This window comes from Saimiri boliviensis, chromosome 13 (assembly GCF_048565385.1).
Source record: "Saimiri boliviensis isolate mSaiBol1 chromosome 13, mSaiBol1.pri, whole genome shotgun sequence".
NCBI lineage: Eukaryota > Metazoa > Chordata > Mammalia > Primates > Cebidae > Saimiri > Saimiri boliviensis.
In genome coordinates, this window is record NC_133461.1 from 33573794 (window position 1) to 33601345 (window position 27552).

The 27552-nt window shown below is 42.9% G+C and overlaps 1 protein-coding gene across 7 annotated transcripts in view; it reads right to left on the bottom strand.

The window, feature by feature from the left end:
- The window catches only part of SETBP1 (SET binding protein 1), a 374612-nt gene that overhangs the window by 106775 nt on the left and 240285 nt on the right, over positions 1 to 27552 (bottom strand). For all 7 annotated transcript variants that reach the window (XM_074383546.1, XM_074383542.1, XM_074383543.1 and 4 more), the window contains one exon: positions 431 to 3890. In XM_074383546.1, the coding sequence (XP_074239647.1) occupies positions 431 to 3890 (3460 nt within the window). The remainder of the gene's footprint in view (positions 1 to 430; positions 3891 to 27552) is intronic.

Below are 27552 nucleotides of genomic sequence, written 5' to 3' on the forward strand. Positions count from 1 at the left end.
GCATGCCAGATAAACAAGCTAGTCATTTCCTTCCAGGCTTGGCATTCTTGGATCTCACTGGTATTCCTAATAAGTTTTAGAGGCTGTATCCAAACAGTAAACTGTACCATTAGATCAGATGAGGACCCAAGAACAGCCTCTTTAATAAAAAACATAACTCTAGTGTGTATGACTATAGCCTAGGCAGGTATTAGGGTTATGGCTTCACAATTTCTCAAACAATGGCTCCAGGAAAGAGGAAAGATTGTAGATACCAAGTAAACATTCTATAAAATGTGCGGCGAACTCCAATGTGCGCGGAGATCCATTTTAATTTGATTCCCACGTCTTTGCAAGCTAGTGAACACAACGTTCACAGACGTGTCTAAGGTGCAAAGCCCAGCAATTAAATAATCAGACGTTCCAAGTCTGAAGAAAAAGTTAGCCTTACCTGGAGACATGGAGGAGTCATAAGAACTTCTCTCCTTGCGGTTCATCTTGAAAGCTTGGATGTCCTTTTCCCTGTACGTCCCAAAGCCTTCATAGCTCCTCCTTTTATTCCCACTCACATCACCGTCCCACTTGTCATTAGAAGGGTTCATTTCACTGAACACGTCCAGGTTCTCCGATCTCGTGCTGCCACCATCCCCGCCACTGCCAGAGTATCTTTTCGTGCATGAGTCCACAGGCTCACTGCTCAAGTCTCCTTTTTCCTTGGCCTGTGTCCAATGCTGGGCATCGGAAAGTGACAGTGTAGACAGGGTGTCCACCTCAAAGTTGTTCTTGGAAGCTTTGTGGCTGGCTTCACTGTGCTGGTGCTTCTGTTTCTCCTTATGCTTGTTCTTCTCACTCACCAGCGGGAGCTCTTTGTCTGAGCTACTCAGCCGCTCGCTCAAGATGTGGCTGGAGAAGCCTGTGGCTTTGCCTGCAAAGAGACCGCTCAGGTTGTCGTGGGTCCCTAGGAGCCGGTCTTCCTTGTGCTTATGCTTGTGTTTGTGTTTCCTCTTATGGAGCCGACCGCTGGACAGACTGGCGCTGCCAACCTTGGGAGGGTTCAGAGAAGGCTGCATGTCACCGAGGCCCATGCTAACAGGTCCCTGCAGGTGTACTCCATGCTTAGCTTTATGCTTAGCTGCACCGGACATCTTTACGTGGGAGTTTGTGTGGAACTGAGGTGGTGGCACTGTTGGCCTCATGAATGGGGAGGCTGCTCCAAGCGTGTGCGATAGGTACAAAGGAGCTGGGTACTGACCGTAATAACCAAGGTTCATCATAGGCATTGATGTGTAAGGCATTCCATAGGGTGCATAGTAACTTCCACTGGGAATAGGGTAGCTGAACCCTTGTAAAAAAGGCACCTTTGTCATGGTGTCATTGGTTTTTGCAGGCCTACCACGCTTCTTCTTTGACTTCAAGTCTGAAGTCCTACGAAGATAGAGCAACGGGTCATACTGGATATATGGCACCGGGTAATAGTGATCAAAATTAATACGAAAAATGCTGGGATATGGATTCTCGTGGTAGAAGGTGTAACTCCGGTGGGAGATCCTGAACACTTGGAACTTGGTGATGAGCTCCTCCAGGTCTGCCAGAAACTGGAGGTCATCGCGGTTTTGCAGGCTTTTCCGTTTCCTCTTGTGCTTTGGCTTCTTGAGGCTTTCGTGGGCCAGAAAGTTGTCCACAATGAGATGCTTCTGCCGGTGGCCATGCCGGTTCTTTGTGCTGGTGTCTGACGGAATGGCCTCCGGGTTGTCCAGGGAGCAGAAGTCAAAAGAGTACCGCCTTCGGGATTCTGAACTCTTCTCCGCTTGGTCAGAAGTGCTATTGTTGTCTGTCCCAATGCCGCTGTCGCTGGGGATCGTCTCCTCACTGTGGGACTCGCTCACAGGGGACAGCGTGATTTCCTTTAGGGAGCCAATCTCGCACAGGTGTGAAGGGGAGTTGGCCATCAGTCTGGGTGGAGACAGCTTCCAGGTTCCACTGTGTATTCCCTTTTGGGTTTTGGTTGGAAGAGCACTGATGGGCTGGAGATTTGGCATAGTTTTCAACTCTGAAAAATTGGTTTCAGTGCTGGCAGGGCTCAGGTTGCCATTTGACCCACCTAACTGTGTTGAAAGTGGGTGCATAGCTGCTGGTGAAGACGCCACAAGTGACTGAAAGTTGGAAGGCACGGCTGGAACATCCGGCTGGCTAGAAACAGGCCTGGGGTGCTTGATGGCTGTTTTGGGTTCTTCGGATGGGGGTGGCAGCTCTGCTCTTGGCTTCCTGCCCCGCTTCTTGCCAATGTAGATGGTTCCCCTCTTGCTGACATTAATCTGCTTGCCCAGTTTGCTTTCAATGGCTGCTGCCCCAGGGCTGGTCTCTGGGGGAGCTTTTGCCTTCAGAGCAACGCTGCTGGAACAGGACAAGATCTGGTTCAAGATGTTTTTCCTCTTTAGTGTCTTCATCTTATTGATAGTTTTGATGGTCTTCTTATCCAACACGCCGAGCTTTCCAACTTTCTTGTGAAATTTCATCTCACTCATGGGTTTGTCCTCTCCTGGCACTAGCTGGGCCAACTTCGCTAGATTGCGTCGTCGCTTTCTTTTCTTAGTGCCAGGAAACTCTCGGCTGATGGGACTGACGGGGCTGGTGGAAGTACCCTCGTGAATTGTCTCAACTGTGAGCAAAGGCTGCTTCTTTGGTCGTCCCCGCTTCTTTTTGACTGGAGTGATCACAGTAAGACTGTCTGTGTTGGTGTACAGAGGGCTGGATGGGGTGATGGGATACGCAGATGGGGGTTCCAGCATCAGTTTATCAGAGGTGGCCATAACTGCCTCTCGAAGCATGCTGCTTGGTTTCGGTTTGCTGCAAGTCCACCTTCGTTTTGCAGCAAATTTTGGATGCTGGATTTCTGGCAGCTTTCTTGATGGAGAGTGATCTGCGCACGTTGGAGATGTCATGACCATGGGCGGCTTCCGCGGCTTAGACACACCTCCTGGGATAACTTTCTCGGCATTTCCACCAGTTTCAAGGCCAACTGAGGGGGTCTCATTCTCTATCATTTTACCCAACTTAGGGACACGGGGATCCTTCTTATTCCCCTCAGAGCTGGAAAGTATCCTGTTAACGACTTCACTGCTCATAGTGAGTCCAGAAGCCAGGGCTTTCTCTGGAATGATCTTTTCCACCACCGCTTTAATGGACTGTCTCTTTTTCCTCTTATGGTTGGTTGGATCCAGAGAGGGTGCCTTGATGGGGATAGTAATCCGGACATGACTTGGGTCATTTTCAGGATTACTAGCAGAACTCACGTTCTGCCTGGCTGGTGATGCCTCTTGGGCACTATCTGCAGAATAACTTTCCCTTTTCCCTTCTGTATTGTCGAATGCTTTCTGGGCATTCTTGACCCAATCCAGGTCCGTGTTTGGTATGGTCTGACTTATCACATCTTTTTTACTGGACTTTTTCTTGCTGCTCACAGTAGGTGGTTCTGGGGGCTCCTTTGTGCCTCCTCCATCTTGATCCACCAAGGGCTGAAGCCCATTGCACTCAGCAGAGCTGCTGGGTGGGGCTGGTGAGCTGTGGCTGCTTGGGGATGGAGCCACACCTCCCAAGAGCAGATCTTTGTTACTGTTAGACAACTGACTCCATGTGTTCCCTGCACTGCCTTTCTTACCCTGGGCCTTTGCAAAGGAAGCCACGGGCTCAAGAGCTGGGATCTTGCTGGTGCTTGCAGTTTCTCTGCCAGACTCTGGACTGATGAAGCAATTCTGAGTGACGGGTCCGCTGTCAGAGTTGGTGGACCAGTCCATGTGATTCTGGCTGCTGCTTTTTTGCTGGTGCTTTGGTTTTAAGGTGTCACCGGTGAAGTCCTGGGGGAGGCCTGTGTCATAATGGAGAGCTGAATGTTTCTGGGGCCTCTCGTAAGCCTAGGGGTGAATGGAGTGAAAAGGTAGAGAGAGAGAGAAACAAAGATGAGCATGTTGAAGCTACTTAATATTTAACATCAAAAGTCTGAAAGTTGGAAATGAATACCTACGTGAAGAGCCACCTTTATTGATAAAATGTTTTATAGAGGTTTTCTCAATCGAAGTGGTAAAGATATATTGCACTGGTTTTGAACATCAGTCAGCATGCTTTCATTGTTGCCTTTTCTCCCAGAGTAACAGGAATCTTGACCTACCTTGGTTTAATGCAATCTTTAGAGAGAGGAAGGAGGGGCCCTAAAGGTCACATAGCCCAATGCCTTTGTACATTTTTACAATTGGAGAAGCTGAGACCGGAACAATGGAGAGTCCTGCCAAAGAGGGCAAATCCCAGGAGAGGATCGGAACTTCCGGACTCCCTGTGTTCTTTCACCTAACTCTGGCAGCCTCTTATTTCTGTCCTTGTTTCTCTTCAAATGTATGTTTTTCCTCGCTTCCTCCTGTTCCAGTTCATTTGAGCTTGTACTTAGTCTTAGAGTTCAACATCTCTGTACAAGTCGCTCATAAGGAACCACTTTAACCAGTAAAACCAGTCCAGGTTAAGAAATTAAGGGGAGAAGTGTGACTCCTACATGGGAGAAAGTGGACCAATCAAGAGCATAGAGAAGAAATGGGGGAAGGAAAGAAACATACAAGAATTGTCCTAAGCCTTCAAATCCTTGTAGATTCTAGGAGTGTTGTTGTGTTTGGGGGTTAGCATGCAAAGGAATCTTTAAACTTATATTATGCACTTATTGCTTTCTTGAGGAAACTCTTAGATAGTCTCAAAAGGAACCTTGAGACTGCTAGACAAATGTGTCAGGAAAAAAAAAAATCATTGTCATTCAAGATCACTCCTCCGAACTTTGTCAACTGTGTTTCCCCTACATTGATTCTAAAGGAATGTCTCCAGCATCTTCCTTAGGACTCACTCTCTCCAGCTAAAATTAAAATCTGAACCAGGTGCTAGAGGCATAACATAATCAGTGTCTACAAAACCACAATGGGAATGGATAGTGAATACATCGTTTGGAGATATTAAAGCTATTTTTAATAAAAATATTCTTTCACTGTTCCAGATGGATTTTAAGCCATGCTACTAGCACAAAGAAGCATTCCATAAGGTTTATTATAACCCCAATTTATAGTAAACTTACAGGATAGATTAGCCTAAGAACTATTAAAGAAGCAAAAGTATTTGTAAATTGCTTTAAATAATAACCCCTCCAAGAAGCATATAATAATTGGTTTCATGAATGTAGAAAATTTTGGTTGGTCATTATCTATCTATCTTTTTGTATCTCATTTTATCTCTATCTATTTTTCATTGAAGCTTATAGAACTTACGCTATAGGAAATCATGCCTTATAGCCCCTGCTAAGAGTCAAAACACAGATGGCATACAGCATTACAGGGACAATTCAAGGGAGTCATGCAACTAGGATTTCCTTCACACTAGTTTCTGGAATCCCTAGGGTTATTTTCTGCCTGCCTGATTTTGTGAAATCCTGTTTATACTTACAGTATTTTCTAAGTATCGTGAGATAGTTTCCTCAAGTGAAGCCTGTAAATACCCAGGGGAAAATTAAGAAAACAATTTATTTAATTTTTTTATTCATCTTGCAACTTACAGTAGAAACACCACCATCATCAACATATAGAGAATTAATCCTACCCCTTGAGGGTGTTTATTAGCGTTACTGCTGTGGACATAAGCTGCTATTCCATTTTCAACCAAAACATAGAAATCTTATTTGCAGCATAAAATATTAAGTGCCACTTACTTATCTTTTATGAATTGGGGCATTGCTAGTTTCTATTTATGCTTTGGACATTAGCTGGCCCTCTGTGTTTACTCACAGGATCAGAGGTCTAGAGGAGCTCATGGAGGTTAAGTTTTTTGCTCCTTAGGATATCAGTGCATGATGAGTCATACTGGGGCATCTTGAGGGTTAGTAGGAGTGATTATTAAAAATAATTGAGACAAAAGGTGTGACTGTTTTGGACCTGGGTAAAACAAGACTTGCAGTAGCCTTCTTTCTTCCCACCTCTACCTCCATTACTTTTCTAGTTCTGGGAACCAAAGTCCATGGAGAGGCTCCATGGTGATGCCAGGCCAGGATCTTGGGCCCTAACTCCTACCATTTTTTTCCTCTGTTGTTTCATTATCTTATTCTTGGTACCTACCAGAGCCCCTAATTAATGTTTTCTTCATGTTCTGGCTTCAGATCAATCCTGGGGAGAGTCGCCTATCTTACAGAAATACCCCTAATATAAGTTTTCATGAAACCATGTCACTTATCTTTGTGGTATTTAACCATAGTTTTAGTTTTACATTTTTGTAAAACTAAAACTGCTAATTGAATTAAATGCCTATCTCACCTTCTTGCCTGTACACACCATCACAGAGGTACAGGAAGAGCACTTGGCACACAGTAGGCACTCCACAAACATCTACTGATTGAATGAAGAAACATACATTTTACTATGAGTATCTCGTTTTGTCAATAGTGAGATAAATGATCCATATATTGCAACATGTCTGCAAACACAGTCACTGCCTTGAGCCTAATTTCTTATTCTCTGTATATCTGCTATATGTGCCACTGCCTCCCATAAAGACATCTATCACAGTCTTTATACTGCTAGGTGGCATTTATTTGTGTACTTTTCTGTCTCCTTTTCCTAGACTATAAGTACTTTGAGGTCAGAGACTTATCATCTTATCCCCAAGGCCTACTACAAAGCCAAGTACCCAGAAAGCTCTCGATCAATGCTTGTTAAATAAATAGATAAATGGATGAGGTGCCTATTACCACGGCAAAATATACAGCTGCACGCAAAAGACAATACGCCACTAATCTGTCACTTGATGATGGCTCCTAATGAAACTGGCACACTGAAATGCATTAAGTGCTAAACAAGAAATCCTTCCCAAATACTTAAAGATGAAAGGAGCTTATAAGGTAACTCCCCCTCAATGCAATTTTTACTGTCGGTTCTTTCCCATCTCCTAATTGTTTCACTTTTCAATTAACTCTGCCTTTGGAGAAGGCCATGAGACTGTCAGAAGGGTAGATTTCACCCTGGCAGTTGAAAGGTGGGGGCCTGCTCACTTACACCCAGGGCAGACCAGCTGAGAGTAATGCAGTTAAGCATGCCCGGTCCCTAGTGCTTCCCTGGACCACTGCCTGATCGCATTGTTCCTACCATTTCAGCTGCAATCTGCCCTGCTGGGAGTGCTCAGCAATCAAAGTGCAGGGTGGACAAAAGGGAAGCACAACAAAGGATCAGGGGTAACGGGGGGATTGGTGCTTTAAGCTCGTCACTCAGCTGGGCTGCAGAGAAGGGGCAGGGAGGACCCAGAAGGAGCGCTTTCTAAGAGGTCCAGAGAACAAGGCCTCCTCCAGCCTTGGCTGATGGCTATATCCCATTGCAATGCGCTTCATCTGTCAGCCATGACATATTATATACACAATAGTGAGGCTGTCAGTTCCAATATGTCGTTTGCTGAGAATTGAGCACTCACTCCATCCAGACAGAGATGGACAAGGCAAGCTGCAAGACGAGGGAAGCACACACCACGGCCTCTCCCGCCCATCCTAGTGGTTCGGGGAGATGATAAATTATTGGGCTCTTTGACTCAGGTCTTTATTAAAGACTCCTTTTGTCTTTAAGTATTTGGGAAGGATTTCTTGTTCAGCACTTAATGCATTTCAGTGTTCCAGTTTCATTAGGAGCCATCATCAAACGACAGGAGATGCAGCACATCTCCTTTTTCTCTTTAGATTGAGGGTTTGGGGGTTTATTTTTGTCTTTTTTATAAGACCTGAGTCCTTTAAAGTCTTTATATTACACTCAGCACTCAGCAGGACTGTCTCCTAAAACAGTTAGCATGTGAACAGTCAATGATATTCCACATTGGGTACACAATTCTGGTGGAAAACTTTCAATACCAAACTAAGCATGCTTCATGGCTACCTGGCCGCCTTCCACCTCTCTCCCCATTCCCAAGAGTTGATTGTGAAATTCATGGCTGTTTTGAAGGTGTGGCTCACTTTTATAAGAAAAATGTTTTCCATGTACATTGAGCCTAGGTCAAATGCTTCAGTGAAACTCTGAAAACACTAGGCAGATCTGTGCTTACAGTATTTCTTAACGGAAGCGAGTTCTTCTGTAAAGAATTCTTTTGTAAAGTAGATAGCTATTCTCTCCCCTGTAAGTTGACTAAATAATATACATTTAAATTGTGCGCAAGTCAGTTTTCTTTTAAAAAAGTATTATTTTTAGTTTATTTTTCAAAACAATATTAGATCACTGAGTAAAATCTTAAAAATCCAAAAAATGGGAAGAAAATGAGGGAGCTAGCCTTATCTCAGACTTACCTAAAGCAAAGTTTACTGCAATAAGATGAGAAAATGGTGATTTGAATCTAAGAAAAATCACATAACTCATTAAAACAACAAAAAAAGAAGCCTTACTTGTGGGAGATAAACTACTCTTTTGGGTTAGCTATGTCTGTGCTACTTTCTGCTGACATCAATAATTTAAATGTGCTGTTTGTAAGATATTTTGGGTTACATGAGCAGGAAAATATGCCTGGGTATGGAGCAATGAGGGAGGCCTCATCTCTTAATTTGGTACTTGGCGATTCTAAAGATGTGCTCCTAGATCATTGCATCAGAATCACTTAAGGTGCTGTATATAAATACGGGTACCTGGGCCCATTGTAGACATACAAATTCAGTCTCTCAGGGACAGCATGAGGAATATGCATTTTAACATGCTCTCCAGGAGAATTCTGATGTACAACCAAGTTTGAAAACCACTAATCTAATGTTTTAAGACCACATTTATTCTCTAGGGTAGATCCCTTCTGTGTTTGCTATAACATTTACAGCAGTTTTTGGTGATAAATATGCAGAACCAACCATCATAGGCCTGTTAGGATATGCAAGTTAACAACACTAAGCATTCCTGTTGTGCTCACTGAACTCTCTGTAACTTACATAGTCAGAAACTCTAACACAGTTCCCTGTGTAGGTGTTTCAAGTGCAAGGTGAAATGGACAGAAGAACCAATGATTTGAGTGGATAAGGCAGGCCGGGCATGGCGACTTACACCTGTAATCCCAGCACTTTGGGAGGCTGAGGTGGGTGGATCACTTGAGGTCAGGAGTTCAAGACCAGCCTGATCAACATGATAAAACCCTGTCTCTACTAAAAATACAAAAATTAGCTGGGTGTCATGGCATGCACCTGTAATTCCAGCAACTTTGGAGGCTGAGGCAGGAGAATCACTTGAACCCAGGAAGTGGAGGCTGCAATGCACTGAGATCACACCACTGCACTGCAGCCTGGGCAACAAAGAGAGACTCTGTCTCAAAAAAATGAAGAAGAGAGAAGAAGAGAGAAGAAGAAGAGGAAGAAGAAGAAGAAGAGGAAGAAGAAGAAGAGGAAGAGGAAGAGGAAGAGGAGGAAGAGGAAGAGGAAGAAGAAGAAGAAGAAGAGGAGGAAGGAGGAGGAGAAGGAGGAGAAGAAGAAGGAGAAGAAGGAGAAGAAAGGAGGAGGAGGAGGAGGAAGAGGAGGAGGAGGCGGAGGAGGATGAGGGGGAGGAGGAGGGGGAGGGGGAGGAGGAGGGGGAGGAGGAGGAGGAGGGGGAGGAGGAAAGAAGGAAAGAAAGAAAGAACAAACGAACGAATGAATCACGAACATGAGTGTTCATAACCTCCCACCGTGGGATTCCAAACCCCTGGAGAATAAGCAAGTGCTCAGACCTCAGCAGGAGCTGAATGTGGAAGACAAAGAATGCAACCACAAACTGTGTGACTAGATTAAAGGTTCTCAACTCTGGCTGTATGTTAGAACCATCTAGGAAGTTTTGTAAAGATCAACATACCTGAGATCTGACCCAGCACAATTAAATCAACATTCTGGAGGTGGAACCTGAACAGTGGTACTTTTTCAAAGCGCTCAGGTGATCCCAATGAGCAGACAGAGTTGAGAACCACTGGATTATATCAAAGACAGGGTCTGGGTTAAGGACTAGAGAGGCTCTGATATTATCAAGAGATGTTCCAGCTCAGTGGTTTTCAAATGTGTTTCACAAAGTCCTAGGATTTGGCAAAGACATTTCTGAACTGCAGCCAGTGGATGGGGCAAAAGAAATGTTTCAGACCTTCCTTTTAACCCCCAAGCCCCCAGTGGAACAGACCAGCCTAGCAAGGGGTTTCATTTAAGAGAGCGAGAGACAGTGAAACAGTTCTGTCACTTAATTTAAAACAAAACTGAAAAATTACCATTTAGGCTCACAAACAGGAGGAATGCAAAGGCCAGCTTCCACTAAAACTGTCCCGAAGTTTATATTGCCTTAGCCCAGTTCATTCCTGCATTTGCTACTGGTAGCTATAGAAGAATATCACTAAATATCTTTTGTGTACCACGGTCTTATGATTCTTTGATTCCAATGGACACAGAGAATCTACCCAGCTCCTAAATGAACATGAAGTTTCCAATTAAATATGTAAACTGAACCCATCCTCATATCCTGTCACCCTGGGAATTCACCTGGATGTTATTCCTATAGAGTTAATTCTTATTTGCTTTTTAGGGGCTGTGGATGATACTAGAGCACTTCTTTTACTGAAGGTGATAACAGCTCATACACGACTGAAGCCCCTATCATATGCCTCTTTGAGTATACAATAATTCCACATAACTCAAAATAATCACTGACTTGGTTTCAGCCATGATAGAGTAATAATAGATAGGAAACATAACCTTTCTATAGAGATACACATAAAACTAAATAAACAAAAAATATATATAATATTTGTTTTTAGGCAGTAGACAATAGACAATACAGGCTAAGATCCTGGATAAGGGAAACTCATGAGGTTCCAAAGTAGCCCTAGTTTTCTGCCTGGGAGTGCTTTCTAATCTGGGCATAGAAGAAAAGTGCAGATAGTTTTGATTTCACTGGGCAGACAAAACCAAGATCAGAGTTTGGGGCTCCTAAGGGAAATGGAATTTGTAGGTTAAGATACCTGAGAAAAGGGAGCTATGTAGAAAGGAACTCTAAAAACCTTCATAGGGATTATCTTAAGTCTCGGGAAAAATTTTAATCTTCCCTTGAAGGTAAGACCTCACAAAGCCTAGCAGACATCAGCTACCAGGAGCTATAAGCTGAAAATAGAGTCCTTAGGTCACATAGTATTGAGCAAGGTTAGATTTCTCACCAGACAGAGTGGGGAGGCTTCAGTGAATATTCCAGGCATTGGAATCTTGGAAATGGAACTCCTTAAGAGCAGAATTATTCCAGCTCTAGGATAAAAGCTACTTGCGTACCTCCCTAATAAATTCTGAAAAGAACTCTTGATAGCATAAAGCTGATCTGCCAATAAATTAACTACTGGTCAGAAAAAAAGTTAAAACTTTTTAAAGGAAAACAACAAAATCCAAACTCTACAACATCGCATCCACAATATACAGGACACAATAACAAAATTTACTAGACAGGCAAAGAAGCAAGCAAATGTGACCCACAATTAGGAAGGTAAAAGGCTCTCTAACAGCTGCTATGAAAATGTGTAAGTATTTAAAGAATAGATACGCATAATTGATGAACACATGGGAAGTCTCAGCATAGCAATGACTATACTAAAATAATAAAATGAAAATTCTAAATCTGAAAAATACAATATCTAAAACAAAAGAATTCACTGGAGGGACTTAACAGCTTCTAGGACATTGTAAAAGAGAAGTTCAGTAAACATGAAGAGAAAGCAGTAGAAACTATCCAAACTGAAAGACAGAAGGAAAAACAATAATAATAATTAATAATAATGGAAAGACAGTACCTCACTGATCTGTGGAGCAATATCAAGAGGTCTAACATACTGATAATTATAATAGCAGAAGGAAAGGAAAGATTATTGTATTTTATAAAGACGTATTCACATAGCTAAGAAGCTCAACAAATCCCAGGCAGAATAAACACACCCACGAAAACCACGTCTAAGCACACTGTAGCCAAATTGATAAAAACCAAAGAATAAAGAGAAAATTTAAAAAGCAGTCAGACAAAGAAGAGATTATTTATAGGGGAACAAAAATTATTTCTGATCACACCTATAAGCCCAGCACTTTGGGAAGCCAAGGCGGATGGATCACTTGAGGTGGTCAGGAGTTCAAGACCAGCCTGATCCAACATGGCAAAACTCATCTATACTAAAAATATGAAAAAAAAATTAGCAAGGCATCATGGTACACACCTATAATCCCAGCTACTTCGGAGGCTGAGGCAAGAGAATTGCTTGAGCCCAGGAAGCAGAGGTCGCAGTGAGCCGAGATTGCACCACAACACTCCAGTCTGGGCAACAGAGTGAGACCCTATCTCAAAAAAAAAAAAAAGAGTCTGACTTCTCATTAATTAGAATATAAACCAGAAGACAATGAGCCAGCATCTTTAAAGTACTTTTGAAAAAAAAAAACAAAACAGTCAAATATCTATATCCAGTTAAAATATTCTTAAAAAATGATGACAAAATAAAGAAACCTTCAGATAAACAAAAAGTGAAGGAATTCATTTCTGGCAGACCTGAATTACAAGATATGAAGAAGATACCAGATGGAAACTGAGATCTATATGAATGAATGAAAAGTGCTTAAAATGGTAAATACATTGGTGTATACCAAATATTCTATTCTTGTTCTTAAGATTGTCAAAAGACAAGTGACTTCTTAAAGCACAAATAATAACAATGTATTTTAGAATTTATGACGTTTGTAGAAATAAACTTTATAGCAACAATAAAACAAAGAATAAGAGTGCTTTTTCCTCTCCTTTTCCTTCTGGTACGCTCTTACATGTGAAGGGATGTAATATTAGTTCAAAGTAGACTGTAATATTGTAAGGGTGCACATTGTAATCTCTAGGGCAACCAGTATTAAAAAATTTGCATATCTAAAATGCCAATAAAAGGAAACATATGGATTGCTAAAAAAAAAATGCTTGATGACTCTAAAAGCAAAAGAAAAAAAAAAAAAGAATGAAGATGGGAAAAACAGAAAATACACAGCAACATAGTAAACTGAAACTCAACAGTATCAGTAATTATATAACTCTACATATGCCAAAAATTGTACACTTCAAGAAAATAAAAGGCAGCTTATCAGAGTGAATAAAAAAGAAAACCTGAACTATATGCTGCTTATAGGAGATAGACTTTAAAGACAGATCACTTAAAAGCAAAAGGAAGGAACAAGACATACCAAGCAAACACTAACCATCAGAATGCTGGAGTGATGAAATTAATATAAGGCAAAATAGGCTTCAGAATAAAAAGCATTCCCAGAGATAATTATGGACATTCCAAAATGATACAGAATCAATTTATCAAGAAGAGACAATAATCCTAAATTTGTTTGTACCTCATAATAGAACTTCAAATACATAAAACAAAACCTAAGAGAACTGATGAAATAGATGATTCCACAATCAAATATATTTTAACACTCCTCTCTTTGTAATTGCTGTACAAATTCCCTACAGAATCAGAAAAAACCTGCAGAGGTTTCATCTATACTATCAACCAATTTACCCTCACCCAACAACTGCAAAATATCTTTGTCAAAATATGCTGTGCTATAACAAGTAGGAATAACCAATGAACACATATCAATTCTTCAAACATTATTTTCCATCAAAGAAATGTCAATTAAAACCACCATGAGATACCACCACACATTCACTGGGATGGCTAAGATTAAAAAGACTGAAAACAACAAATGTTGACAACGATCTGAGGCAAATGGCACTCTCAAGTATTGCTGGAGGGAGCACAGAACAGTAAAAATCACTTCGGAAGATGTCTCTGCATGTCTTTTAAAGTTAACCCCTAGACCCAGCAATTTCACTCTTAGGTATTTACCCAAGAGAGAAGAAAACATAAATCTACAATTATACCTCTATAAAAACTTCATAGCAGCTTATTCAGAGTTGTTAGCACCTAAAAGCGGTTCAGGTGCTGATCAAAGGGAGAACAGACAAACTCATCTATAAAAGGAACCAAGCATGGACACACACTCCCACATGGATAAGCCACACACATACACATAACCATCCTGAGCCAAAGCAGCCAGACCCCAAGATCCATACTGTACCATTCCATTTATATAAAGCTGTAGATCAGGCAAAACAAACCTGTTATGATAGGTCTCAGAACGGTGGTTACTTCCAGGGTAGAGTGTGTTGGGATGGAGGCTGGGAAGGGCTGGAATGGGCATGAGGGAGTTTCCAGGGAGTTATAGATGTACTTTGTGTCTTGATAGGAGTGTGAGTCACACAGCTGTGTACATTTGTCAATACTCTGTGAACTGCATACTTAAGATCTGTAAATTTCAGTATATGTACATTTAACCTCAATCATGTTTTTAAAAAATCAAAGATGAGAAATCCATTCAAAAATGATGCCTATGAACTCTCTCTCTCTCTCTTTCACACACACACACACACACACACACACACACGCACACACACACAAAGCCAAGCAGCAGAAAGCAGGGGCCTTTTCCTTCCAGTGAAACCTAGAGCAGCCTGCAACTCACTCACTGTTTCCCCCTTCCCAGGTCCTCACTCTCTCCTCTGCACAGAGACAGCTGACTGAGTTGATCTCAAAACAATAGAGCCTGAATCAAGAAGTGCTGGTGGCTTTTGCAAACACCACTGTTCTCTCCACTCCTCCTCCCAGTGGTGTCCCTAACCTGGGCCACCAGATAGAAAAGTGATGCTCCTCTCCACCCCAGCCACAAATTCACCTTACTCTGAGGTAAGAAAGGAGGCTTGACAAGAACCTGGCTCACAAATCAAAGTTAACACTGCCCCGCCTCCTCTGTAAATCATGTGAGATCCATCTGGGTAATGGCTCCTCCAGTGTAATTCCCTATTAAGAGGCTTTATCTGGAGAGATAAGCAGCTGGTTTCCGTGTCACTAATTGCTGTCTGCTGTGATTTTAAAACATCTGCACCATTGTGCTCTTCATTTTCATATTCTAATCACCCTGAAACTTGAAAAAGGTACATCATTGATTGTTTCTATGGGTTAATTAGTACACAGTCTCCTTGTAGAGACAATTTAGAGGCAGCCAGAACCTCAATCAGGAAGTTTGTTTTAAAAATTAATAACATCAACAGTGGCTGGAGGGACTGTCACGTTCAGGGACGTCTCGGGACGCTCCTGGTGGGGGAGCCAGCCTTTGTTATCCTCCCCAGAGGAGGGAAGCCAACAGGGGTATGGGGCCAGACAGCAGGGAGTGATAGCATCAAGGAACGAAGGGGCCTAGGACCTGGGACCTGGCTTGGTCCAGAGTGGTCCTGACCATGGTGTCTGCCCCCTCACCTCCCTCCTCTGCTCCCCCTCCCCCCACCACCCTTCCAATTAGTGGAGTCCCTTTCCCTGTCAGCACAGATCAGGACTTTGCTGAGGACAAATCAGAATAAATGGAGGTGAGAGGAATGTGTCGAAACGATAAGAACATGAGAGATCATTTTACATTTTAAAGTTTGTTCATTGTTCTCTTCCCCCTCCACGTTCAACTACAGGAGCGGGAAGAAAGGGAAGAAGATTAGAATGGAGAGGAAAGAACCCGACCAAACAGTGGAATGAGAACTGCTCACATTCAGATTGCACAAGAGTCAGTCACCTGGGGGGTTCTGCTGAGCCGCAGATTCTGATTTTGGAAGTTTGAGATGGGCTGCAAGTGGGCATTTCTAACAAGCTCCCACGTGGAGCCCAAGGACTAGCATCTGAGATGTGCTGGCCTTTTCCTAAGACCTGGACCAGACTCATGTTCCTGAGCTCTAAGGAGTGGCTGAAAGGCTGCACTAGATGGCACTATTCAGGTGCCAAGGACCCACTGCCCCTGTTAGGGAGGGTAAGGCTCTGTGCCCAGGATGGAATCTCAGCTCTATATACCATTAACTGGACATGTCACCTGACCTCTTATATCTGAGCTTCCTCATCTAGAAACTAACAGTAGTGCCTACCTTAAAGGGGAAGTTGAAAGCATTAGAAGTTGAAGAGTGTCAAGTATTTAACAGAGTTCTTGGTCCCTAGCAGGCATTATATGAATACAGCTATTATTTTCCCATACTTTTCAGTAAACTGCTTTTCTGAAAACAGCATCCAGCAGAAATAGGGTATAGGGTGGAGACATTCACCAGAGTGCCTCGTTTAAACTCAGATGGTTATTTCTTGCAATTGTATTCATTCTGTTCGCCCTCTTGGCTGCTGCCTCTCACCACTTTCTACTCCCAACCTAGCCTGATCAGAGCTCGAGATCTTCCTGCACAGCACCCCTTGGAGCTACCTGACAATATGCAATCACAGAGAGCACACTTCTGCACAGATTTCCTCATTCTACCTCTTAGATATTGCTTTCCTGTTTAGAGCTGGAGTCTATCTGCTTGCCCTTGGATAACTCTGGCAAGCAGGGGAGACAGGCGTCCCCTTTTGTGTTGACAGGCGTCCCATTCTGTGTTGCCCGACATCCAGGAACTAGGTCACTGCAACTGAGAGAAAATGTACCCTGGAAGAGACTTCTCAGCACCCCCTCCTATACTGTTTTTAGCAGGCCTCCAGTGGCCGAGAAATGTGTGGAAAAAATTATAAGGACTGGACTTTCGATAATGTGACTTACAAATAAAAAAACAGCCTCTCAGCAGTAGAGCTGGAAGCTGACTTCAGAAAGCTTACAGAAAGAGTGAGGTAAATTAGTGTGGACCTGCAAAGCGACCACTTCAGAGACAGCCAAGGGGCAGGCGTGGAGGGGCTAATTGGAACACAGTAGCATCCCTGCATCCTTCCAAGAGGGATGTGGAGGGCTCCAGATTGCACTGTTCAGGTGCCAAGAACCTGCTACCCAGCATCACACTAGAGCACCACAGCTCTGTCTTTTCCAGGAGCCGCCTCTACCCTCCCTGCTCAGGCATCTGAAGGCCTCCGGTGGGGTCCTGGGAGCCCTGGACTGGGCTCCTGGGGGATGAAGCCAAAATTAGCATGCCATCCCGATTCAGATACATTCTGCAGCAGGAAAGCATTGAATGACAACTGCAGACTCATCCTGACGGAGAAGAATTACACAGAGCAACATTTCAGTTTTCAAAATGTTTTAGCTATTCTTCACAGAAGCTTTGTTCTCCATTCTACTCCTCTCAAAAAAGAAAGCAACGTTAACACCTTCTTGTCTCCTCTTTGAGAATTGGTAGCTTACAATGAAGTGGTAAAATTAGTGTGGTGGAACATTCAGATGTGAATGTCCTATCCGTAAAAACCTGTAGCCCCTTGAAAGGCAGGGCATGTATGGCAAGGGATCTGAGAAGCCTGCCTCCTGGAGAAAGTTAAATGAATGAAGAGAGAGGGTCATTAACAGGCCAAAAGTCATTTCCCAGGCTTGCTTATGGTTAAGAATCAACAGTGGCCTCTGCTAAATACACAGCTCATGAGGCCTCCCTTTTGCACCGGCGGAGTCATGGTTCTGGACTCTGATGTTTTTAATAGGTACTTCTAGAGAGCCTCTTACTTCAGTCAAGTTTGGTCAACACGGTAATGCAAGGGTTTCTACATGGAAGGAGGTCTGGAATTGTCCAGCTTTGTTCCAGGTGGAGTGGGTAGAGAGAGACCAGTGAGAGGCAGAAGCGCCGGCAGAAGCAGGAGAGGGTTCCAAGATGGCGCACAAACATTATTCCTAGCCCATGGATATTACAGGGAAAGAAAAAAAGAGATGGGAGAGGGCAGAGGAAAAGAAGCATCCTTTTTTTTCTTTACCTCATATTTCCTTTTTTTCCTTTTAATAAATGCTTTTGACTGCCAAGCTGGTGTTTTTTCCCATTAGGGCTAAAATAACTGTTGCTTATAAATCAAGTTTAAAATGTCAAGAAGATGCTGAATTCATCTAAAATTCCAGCTTTTAAGCTTCCCATAGACACTGCAAACTGTGAGCATTTGGTGCCTCCCTCAGTTAGCCTGTCCCCTCTGAAAGAAGCAGCATCCACACGGAGGCCGGCGGGCAGAGCCAGGATGAGAGGCTGGCCTTGTGGGTGGGGGCTGAGCCTTGGATTCCTGCTCCTCCCTACAGTGCTACAAGAAGAAGTTCATGTCCTGATGGCTTCCCATCACAATGCCACAGGCGCAGTGGTCATGTGGGTCCCCATGTCAACCCATGTCCACTGCCTTCAGAATCTCCTATTTAATCCGTGCTCCTGAACTTTCTTCTAGGAGGCTTCCTGTTGAAGGTAATGTGTCACTTGTGGACTGTCTTCTATCTTTATTCTGAGAGTATATAGCAGTTAGGAGCAGAGACTCTTGAGCCAGCATGAACGGGGTCATATCTGAGATGAGTCCAAATATGACTAGCTGTGTGTCCTTGGGCAACTTGCTTTACATCTCTGTGTCCCACTTTCCCTATCTGTAAAATGGGGAAAATAATATAGTTACCCTTAAGGTGAGGTCAAGAAGTGAATCAAATAATCTATGTAAAGCACTTTGACCAGTGTCTACGCAGTGGGAAATCCTGGGAGTGCATTCAAACTCTGGAATCACAAAAACGAGTTCGAATCCCAACTTTGCCTCTTACTACCTGTGTGACCTAAGACTTGTCACTTATCTTCTCTACTTCAAAAATGGGAAAAATAGGCTAGGCACGGCAGCTCATGCCTGTAATCCAGCATTTTGGGAGGCCGATGAGGGCAGATCACTTGAGGTCAGGAGCTCCACACCAGCCTGGCCAACATGGTGAAATCCCATCTCTACCAAAACATTAAAAAAAAAAAAAAAAAAAAAATAGCTGGGTGTGGTGGTGTGTACCTGCAATCCCAGCTACTTGGGAGGCTGAAGCAGGAGAATTGCTTGCAACCAGAAGGCGCAGACTGCAATGAGCTGAGATTGCACCACTGCTCTTCAGCCTGGGCAACAGAGTAAGACTCAGTCTAAAAAAATAAAAACAAATGGGGAAAACAACAGCACCTACCTGATGGGGTTGCGTTAAGAATTAAACAAGATAAGGTTGGTAAAAATGTTATCACAGAACACATTAGAACTGTTCAACAAATGTCAACTATTAGTAGCCTCCTTTTAAAAATTAATTACCAGTATCAACACCCATCATAAACGCAGTTACCCAGTAACAGGGGTACAGAATGCTGCACCATTTACCCCTAGTCATCCCCACATCCCTTTTGACAACAGTTCCAGTTCAAATTCCTGGCCAGTGATGCCAGGTCTAGGAGAGGTCACTGATAACCACAGTGACAATAACTAGTTTGAAGGAGATGCCAGCCCAGACCTGGCTCAGATTACTGCCGCGTTTCGACTGGACACACTCACTGGCTGTGATCCTGCAGTTGTTCTGGGCGAAATGGCTCAGCCTCAATCTTCTCTGTCTTCCTAGAGTATACATACCTTAAGATTGTTCATCAGTTATCCGGGAGTTGTGAAATGGACACACCTTCTCCCCCTTGTCTTAGAGAGTTTTGCCTTTTCCTCTAGCAAAATACAAAAAGTAGACTGTTCTTGACGCGGTGCTATGGGGTGGGGGTGCTGACATGCTATGAAGTCATGGAGCAAGAGGAACCACATGGCGCTGGCGCCTGTCTGTGGGCAGTTGCTGTCATGGAATGGTGACAGGGAACGTTGAATGTGGGCTGCAGAGCTACATTAGGCCATAGCCTGAGGCCTTTGAGTCTCTTCATCCCAGAATCATTCATTAAGCAAACATACATAACCAGTGGCACTATAGACAAGGCATGGTGCTTTCATAAATAGATGAAATCTTAGTTGTGAAGGGGTTGGAGACCCTCTTTTATGAATGAAGAGATCAAATCTTAAAAGACTAATGGATTGCTTAAACTAATGGATTATCTCACATGGATAATCAGGGCCGGAACTGGATCCATAGTCTCCTGTCTCCAATCTCAAGCTACGCCTCCTACTTTTCCTGACGGTATCCTCCTCCCATCAGGAGACAGGTGAAAAGCACTGTCATAAAGCCTCTGGGTACCCTGCAAACCCATACACTTTGCTGCATCTTTCTTACCTATAGAACCTTTCCTAATAGCTCTGGGTTCTTGAACCAACCTCCAAAGAGAGGCTGACCTGAACCTGAAGCTTTTGCTTAGCTTGATGGCTTGACTATCTCCTGCACAGTTCCTTGACCATTTCTCGTTAGACAGCTTGGCGTGGATCATTTTGGTTGCTTCTTAAGCAGGTCCCTTCTCAGACACCTGCCCTTCCAATCACTGCTCTACTGGCAGGTGCTCTGAGGACCTCCTTCCTTGACCCAGTAGTTAATCATGTTTCGGGACAGGTGCTCCTGGGGATGGCATTTAGAAATTCCCTGCAGCCAAGAAGAGATGGGGCATGAGGAACCACTGTGTCATGCCACGAGGACACTGCATCCCCAGTCAGGGAAACAGCTTTCTGCGGCACTTCCTGATGATGCGGCATTAACCATCAGACAAAATCATGCAGGGAAAAGCTTTCTTCTGTGGCCTTATGGAGGCTTTAGATGTATTAGGCCTTTCTTCTTCCAGCCTTTGATAATTATGCAGTGGGCATAAGGCTTTTAAAGACAAAGGCATGTTGTAGCTGTAGGTCAACAGAAACCACCTTTTGTAATATTGACATTCGGGCCAGGCACAGCAGCTCATGCCTGTAATCCCAGCACTTTTGGAGGCCAAGATGGAACGATCACTTGAACCCTGGAGTTTGAGGCTGCAGTGAGCTATGACAGTGCCACTGCATTCTGGCCTGGGTGACAGAGTGAGACCCCCTCTCAAACAAACACAAACTCAAATAAATAAAATGTAGTATCTATATTCAGAATGGTGCCTCAGCCTTTCCTCACCCTCACTGTAATGCCCCCAACAACTTTCTCCTTCCCAGCTGAAGGTCTTAATTTTATTTGCTCTTTATTTATCTGCTTTTTATTTTTCACTCACCCCGTAATTAGTGGCATGACCTTGGGCAAGTAACCTAACCCCTCTGGGTATCACTCCTTATTTCTATAATAAAGAATTGATCACCCTGCTTCTCCAGGCTGCCCTGAAGTCCTCATGGATGTGAAAACATTTTGGAAACCATAAAAAACTATATAAATGCAGGTTATTGCTATTGTTTGTTATTGCTTGGTTGAGAGAATTCTTCTAATGATTTGGGAAAGCCAAGAATGCTGAATGTACTCCCTGTAAAATCAGCATGAGATGCAGGGATAAATTAGGATCATGCTTAATATAATCTTTAAAATCATATTATTTCTATGGACATTCTAGGGACTCCTGAAAACTCACTACCTTCCTTTCCTGTCTCAGCTGAAAAGGAGAGTTTGGGAAATGGGTAGAACAGAAAACAAAAACAACAGCCCTCCCCATTCTGGCAGTAAACTTCTAGCTCCAAAAGCAGGTTTTATTTAGTGTGCTATAAAAACAGTCATTTCTCCCATCATAAAAGCAGCCTGACTATCCAGCCTGGTTTTTCTGCAGAGAGTCTGCGAGTTGAGTAGGTCCCAGCTCTGGTGCAGGCTACAGCCTGTCTTCTCCTCTTCAATCCCAATCTCCTTCCCTTGCAGCCCTGTATTTATATGGGGAAATGAAAGGCAATCCTTAAGTATTTTATTATGTGTGAATTTACAGGGTGAAAAAAAAGCATACATTTTTGGAGATGGAACTAAGATTTAGTTGTCTCTCTGCTTTATGATTACTGCCTCATGGGTATGTACCCGACAGCTTGAGCACTGTGTTAAAAAAAAAAAAAAAAAAATCCAGGCAGGACTGTAGCAACTTTCCCAGTCATTAAGCAGGCCCTGGAAAATTTAGCTCATACTGGGGGGGAGGGGGAGAGGAAGAAAGGAAAGAAAGGAAAGAAAGAAAGGAAAGGAAAGAAAGAAAGAAAGAGAGAGAGAAAGAAAGAAACTCACACAGGCTTAAGAAGGAAAAAGAAGTTGCCTAAGCTGGGTGCTCCTATCCTGACTGCCATCCTGCTCTGCTCTCCCTGGTCTTGAAAGTTGACTATGTTCTTCTGAACCACCTGGGAACACATCTGATGCCACACAGGAGGTGATACGCCAAAGGAGTATCTAGATGAATCAATTATCCCCAAGGTGGGGGCAGGGGATGAGGAATTCACTTTGGGAGTCTACTTCTTACTAAATAATCAGACAAGGTGGCGTAGAAACATCCCTAGGGTCTACGGTGTATTTTTAGATTTCTTCTGACTAAACCCATCCCCTGCCATATTAGCAAACTTGACTCCTGGAAGGCAAAGGTAACTCAAGGCACAAGGGGCATGGTAGGAAAAGCATATCAAGCAACCTGGTTCCTGGTGCATTCACTGTTCCTCTGAGCCTCAGTTTCCCCATGCATATAATAAATAAAATGGCTAGTATGATAAAGGGTGTACACGGTTCTACTCAGCTCCACCTTTATAAATTCTAAAATGCAACTATCCTTAATTTTGGATTAAAGATAGAGTAAAAACTTCAATCTTGAAAGCCCTAAATACAGTACAGGTCATTTTCCCTCTCTAGCTATTTCTTCTAGAGCTCCCCTGTGCTGATTCTACACCAAGCCCTAGGCTGAGGATGACATCTGACTCACTGATCCCAGAGCCTGTTTATCAGTGGAAAGGACAGAGTGACAAGAGCCTGGGGAACCAGAATCACAAAAGTGCCTAACCCCCAACTTGGCATCATTTATTAACTAGATGGCAGTTGCCCTCTTAGTGCAAGCTGAAAGGAGGCCACAGTCTCAAGGGTCCCACATATACAACTGGGCCATCTTGATGTTTTCCTGTTTGTGTATTTCTACAACCAAATAAAAAGCTAGCTGTAGGGATTTTCTGAAAAGCAGAAATTTGCCAAGAGAAGAAAAATGGATTGAAGTATGAGTATCCCTGGCAGGCATGAGACTTCTGCAAATGCACCTTGATACCTCATTCTCTTAACCCTCAAGCCACCATCATGGTGGCTCATTTTCTCATGGGCATCTGTTGTCCCATGTCTTCTAGACTGCACATGCTCCTCCAGGTAGCAATAGGGCACCATCAAGAGGAATGCCATGGAAATTGTGAGTTTCAATGCAATGTATAGCTCATTTTCCATAACAACAAATTCTCAAAGCTTTTACCAGTCATAAGAGGAGACTAAGTATTCAATCATGTCCATAGATGGAAGAGAAGCAAAATACATCAAGATAACCATTGAGTGCTCAATGCTGAAGCTTCCATGCTCAGTAGTGTATTAACCGCTTAATTCTACCTAATATTCACCCAAATGGAATAACCCTGACTTGTCATCTGGCTCTCAAATGCATACTCTTGGTCATGGAGATAATTAACTTAAAAAACATGGCTGTCTCAGGACAATTTTTCCCAAGTAAATAGCCAAATGCTTGTGAATTAATGCCCTACAAAGACTCGACAACATCGGGAGACTTGCCTGCTTGTCTAGAATACAATCTTAGATCTCTGGGTGATTCTGGACATAATGTCTAAGTGCTCTGACTTCAGTTTGTTCATTAGTTAAATAGAAATTCCATCCCCTGCCTACTGAATGCTCAGGAGGAAAGGAGTTAAAGCTACTCAAATGGAATTGAACTGAATGAAACTCACACCTTTTATGCAAGGGAAGTTTCATGTTCTTCAAATGCCCAGAGGGTCATATTTTTGACCTTCAGTGAGTCACTTCATTTCTCTCTGTTTCCTCAGATTTGAAACCATATGGTCAGATGAGGTAATCTCTGAAGCTATCAGTACTGCTATGCTAGAGATCTGTTAAACCATGACACCATCGTTCTTTGCAAGGTAGTAACCAACATGGCAGCTGGCTGACACAATTAGGCAAGTGGCTCTTTTCAAGGCTAGTTTAATCCATGGTTTGAGAACCAGCCTGTGGAATCTCTGAGCTCTGGGTTAATTATCTCCCAGAGTGGTCCCTGACATACTTCTTCTCATGACTTGGAGGATACAGTGGTCTCTGTAAGTGCCTATCCTAATGCTTCTGCTTCTCCAGAATTTTACAACCGACAGCATCTTAAGTTAGAACATGCACCATGTAATTAGATTTCCTTGCCACGGATGCTGTGCCCCTTCAGCTTGAAAGGAGAGAAACACTTCACCCAGAGATGAGAGGTTAGCAATGCTGTGTGTCTGTTCACTAGTGATCACTTCAGCTAGGCAAGAAAAGCTCTGTCATTAAAATGGGGCCTTTGTCCTTTCAACAGCTGTTCCAAAGAATTAGAGAAAAGAGATTTTTAACTGGGCCATACAAAGCTAAGATTCTAACCCCAGTGACTTGGGAGAGCAGGAAGCAGGAGATAATTACTCCAGCTCTTTATAAAGGTAATTTGCAACGTCAACACTTTACATTCCAACAATGGCTGTGGCTCACATGGTAGCATCGGATGCAGCAGAACACATCTCTCTTCCTAGAACCTCAGTGAGGTTCATGGACATGATCAGAATATTAGAAAGACCATCCATTTTGTAATTTTGCAGGTGCAAGTTGTTGTTCTGGCTCTATGGTTACTACATGTGAGATCTGGGGCAACTTACTTACCAAAGTCTCTATTCCTCTATTTGCCTATATATAAAATGAGCATGAGAACGGCTTACATGCTGACAAAGGAACGTGATACCAGGAGAGCTAACTCATATATTGTTTCCATCTTTTCCTGCACGTTCACTCCTTACTATCCTAATGTATAAGCACCTAGAGAATAAGGGGACTGAAATGAAATGTTTGGGTATCTGTTATGCTTGTATGTCTTTGTGGCCACTCTGATTCAGGAATAGAGTTCAAATTCCTCAGCTTGGCCAATTGGTCCTTCCAGTCTGATGTCTGGAAATACAGGGGTCACAGTAACCACTCGCATCCTACATACCTGTGACATGAGTTGTGCAGTTCCTCGTGCCCTGGAAAGCCATTTGCTATATTACCTTTGCTTGCCTTGTTTCCATCTGGCAAAAGCCATCTCTAATGTCCCCTCCTTCATAAAGCTTCATGCTGACATTTATCCCTCTGTCCCCTGGGGTCCCATGATACTCATTCTGTATATCCTATAGAGCTTAGCACAGTCAGGCTTAGAGTACAGTTACTTGCTGCTGCCCTCCCTCTTGGACTATAAATCTTTTGAGGAGATCCCTTACAACATTTAGTGCAGATCCAAGCAATGACATCTGCACTGACTATGATGATAAAAAAAAATTGCAGAGGCATTTCCAAAGGTATAAAGCACTAACTGAAAGCAAAGTATTTTTGTTCTTTTGATTATGGGTCTCCCCCAGTGTGCTAACCTTCATTTGGGAGAACTCTATGCTTCCCTTCTGCTCTGCCTTTAGCCCCTCTAACATGGATGATCTAAGACCCACTGCCACTGGAACCTCAACCCAGTTCCAACAGGCAGTGTCCAGCCCCCTGCTCAGGGCTCATAAGGCTAAGCTCAGAGAAATTCAGCACTTGACACCCACTAGTCAGTGATTCTGGAGACTGCTGGACTATCAGAATGAGAGTTCAACTACCTTATGCTTCAAATAGTCTTTGTAACTTGTACTAGCTAGCCTGGGAGTTTAACCATCATTTATTACACTGTAGGTAGGTTCTTCACAACTGAACTGCCAGACTTTAGGGATTGCCTCCATTTATAAATCGAAGGTTGGCTTTATTAAGAACAAAAATATTGTAGAATTTGAAGATTAAATTGAGAATTAAAGTGCTTACAATTGATGTAAACTGATTACCTTCTTTTATGAATAAAAAGGCTGAGAACTATAGAGGTCATCCAGCTAGTTAATGATAGAGGAAAGACTGTAACCCAAGCCTCGGATCTGTCAGTTCAGCTCTGTTCCAATTATACCACATTCCTGTAATTATTACTAATATTTTAGTAGATGTGAGAACAAAGGAGAAAACTGAAGAATGATGGCAGGGCAAGCAAGTCATTTGCAGAGAAGTAAGGTGACTATGCTGATGCTAGTAGCTAGTTTTTAATTAATCTATCATTATATTCTTAAAGCACAAATTCTGGGCAAGCCTGGGTGGAGGAGCTTTCCATAGACTCCCAGTAAGTAGCTATTGTCCTTGAGCACTCTAACTCACGTGATAGGGACTGTTGCGGCCATTACTGGCAGAGGCTGAAACCACAGTGGACAACCACTGATGACTGACAGCCACCCATATGGATAAGCACAGAGATTATTTTTAAACCACTGGGCTCTTGCTTTTCTCCCTTTCACTAACTCGTCTGATCTTCCTGCACCCCTCACTTGCAGGAGTTTCTCCCTCCTGCTGGGCTTAGCCAAATTACAATCAGTTTGTAAGTTCTTACACCCAACTCAAGTCCATTTTCTCTCATAAACATTCTCTTATTTATTTGTCCATTCAACAAACATTTTTTGAGCCAAAACTAGATGCCAGCTCCCATTCTAGGATATAAGGATGTAGTGCAGTGGTTTACATGTTTTTTGTTCCCTTCCAAACTCAAGTGTTGGAAATTTAATCCCCAATGCAATAGTATCTAGAGATGGGACTAATCCATTTCACTTTCATAAAAGGATTCATCCACTATGGATAACGTGGCTTGCGAGAGTGGGCTCACTTTCTCCTACTCTTCTGTCATGTGAGGACATAGTGTTTCTTTCTGAGGATTGCAGCCTCCAAGGCACCATATTGGCAGCAGAGAAATCAGGTAACTTTCCTGCATCTTGACCTTGGACTTCCCAGTTTGCAGAACTACGAAAAATAAATTTCTGTTCCTTATAAATTACCCAGTCTGAAGTATATTCTTATAGAAGCAAAAAATGACCTAAGACAATTAATGAACAAAACAGCCTACCTGCTCTCATGAATCTTACATTCTAGAGGGGGGAAGGGAGATAAGAAGACAAACCAAAAACTATGTTTATATCTGTATGTATGTGTGTTTACACATATATGCATATATCTGACCTACATACAAACATATACATAATATTTAGATACAAGCTCATGTATGTATATGCATGCATGTATATGTAAATACAATACACATATGTGTTTATATTATATACAATAAATATATGTTAATCAAATGGCACTAATGATTAAAGAAAAACCAAACAGGATATAGGAACAAAACTTAAATATGGGGTGATTTGATTTAGATAGGCTGGCGAGAGATAACCTTTCTGATACGGTGGAACATGCAAGCGGAGACCTAGGTGAAATGAATTCTCACATCTCTAAATAATTTCTATCTGCAGAGTCAGAACCCTATGGTTAATTCCTTAATTCTCTCAATGTATTATATTTTTATTCAACAAATATTTACTCAGCATGAACTGTGTGCCAGACCCTGGGGGCTAGATGATGACTACAGTGGCAGAGAATGGAATGGCCATGGCTATGCCTTTGTGGAGCTCAAGGTCCAGTACAGGAGCCGGCATCCTTAACCACATGGGTATTGAAAGGGCATTGGGCCGAGCTATGCTGGCTTTGCTACTTCTTTTTCTCCAGCAGAATCCAAAGTGGGGCTGGTATAGATATTAAGCCCTAGAAGAACAGTCTGCTAGAAGTTGACACATCTCAGCGAATTGTTCCAG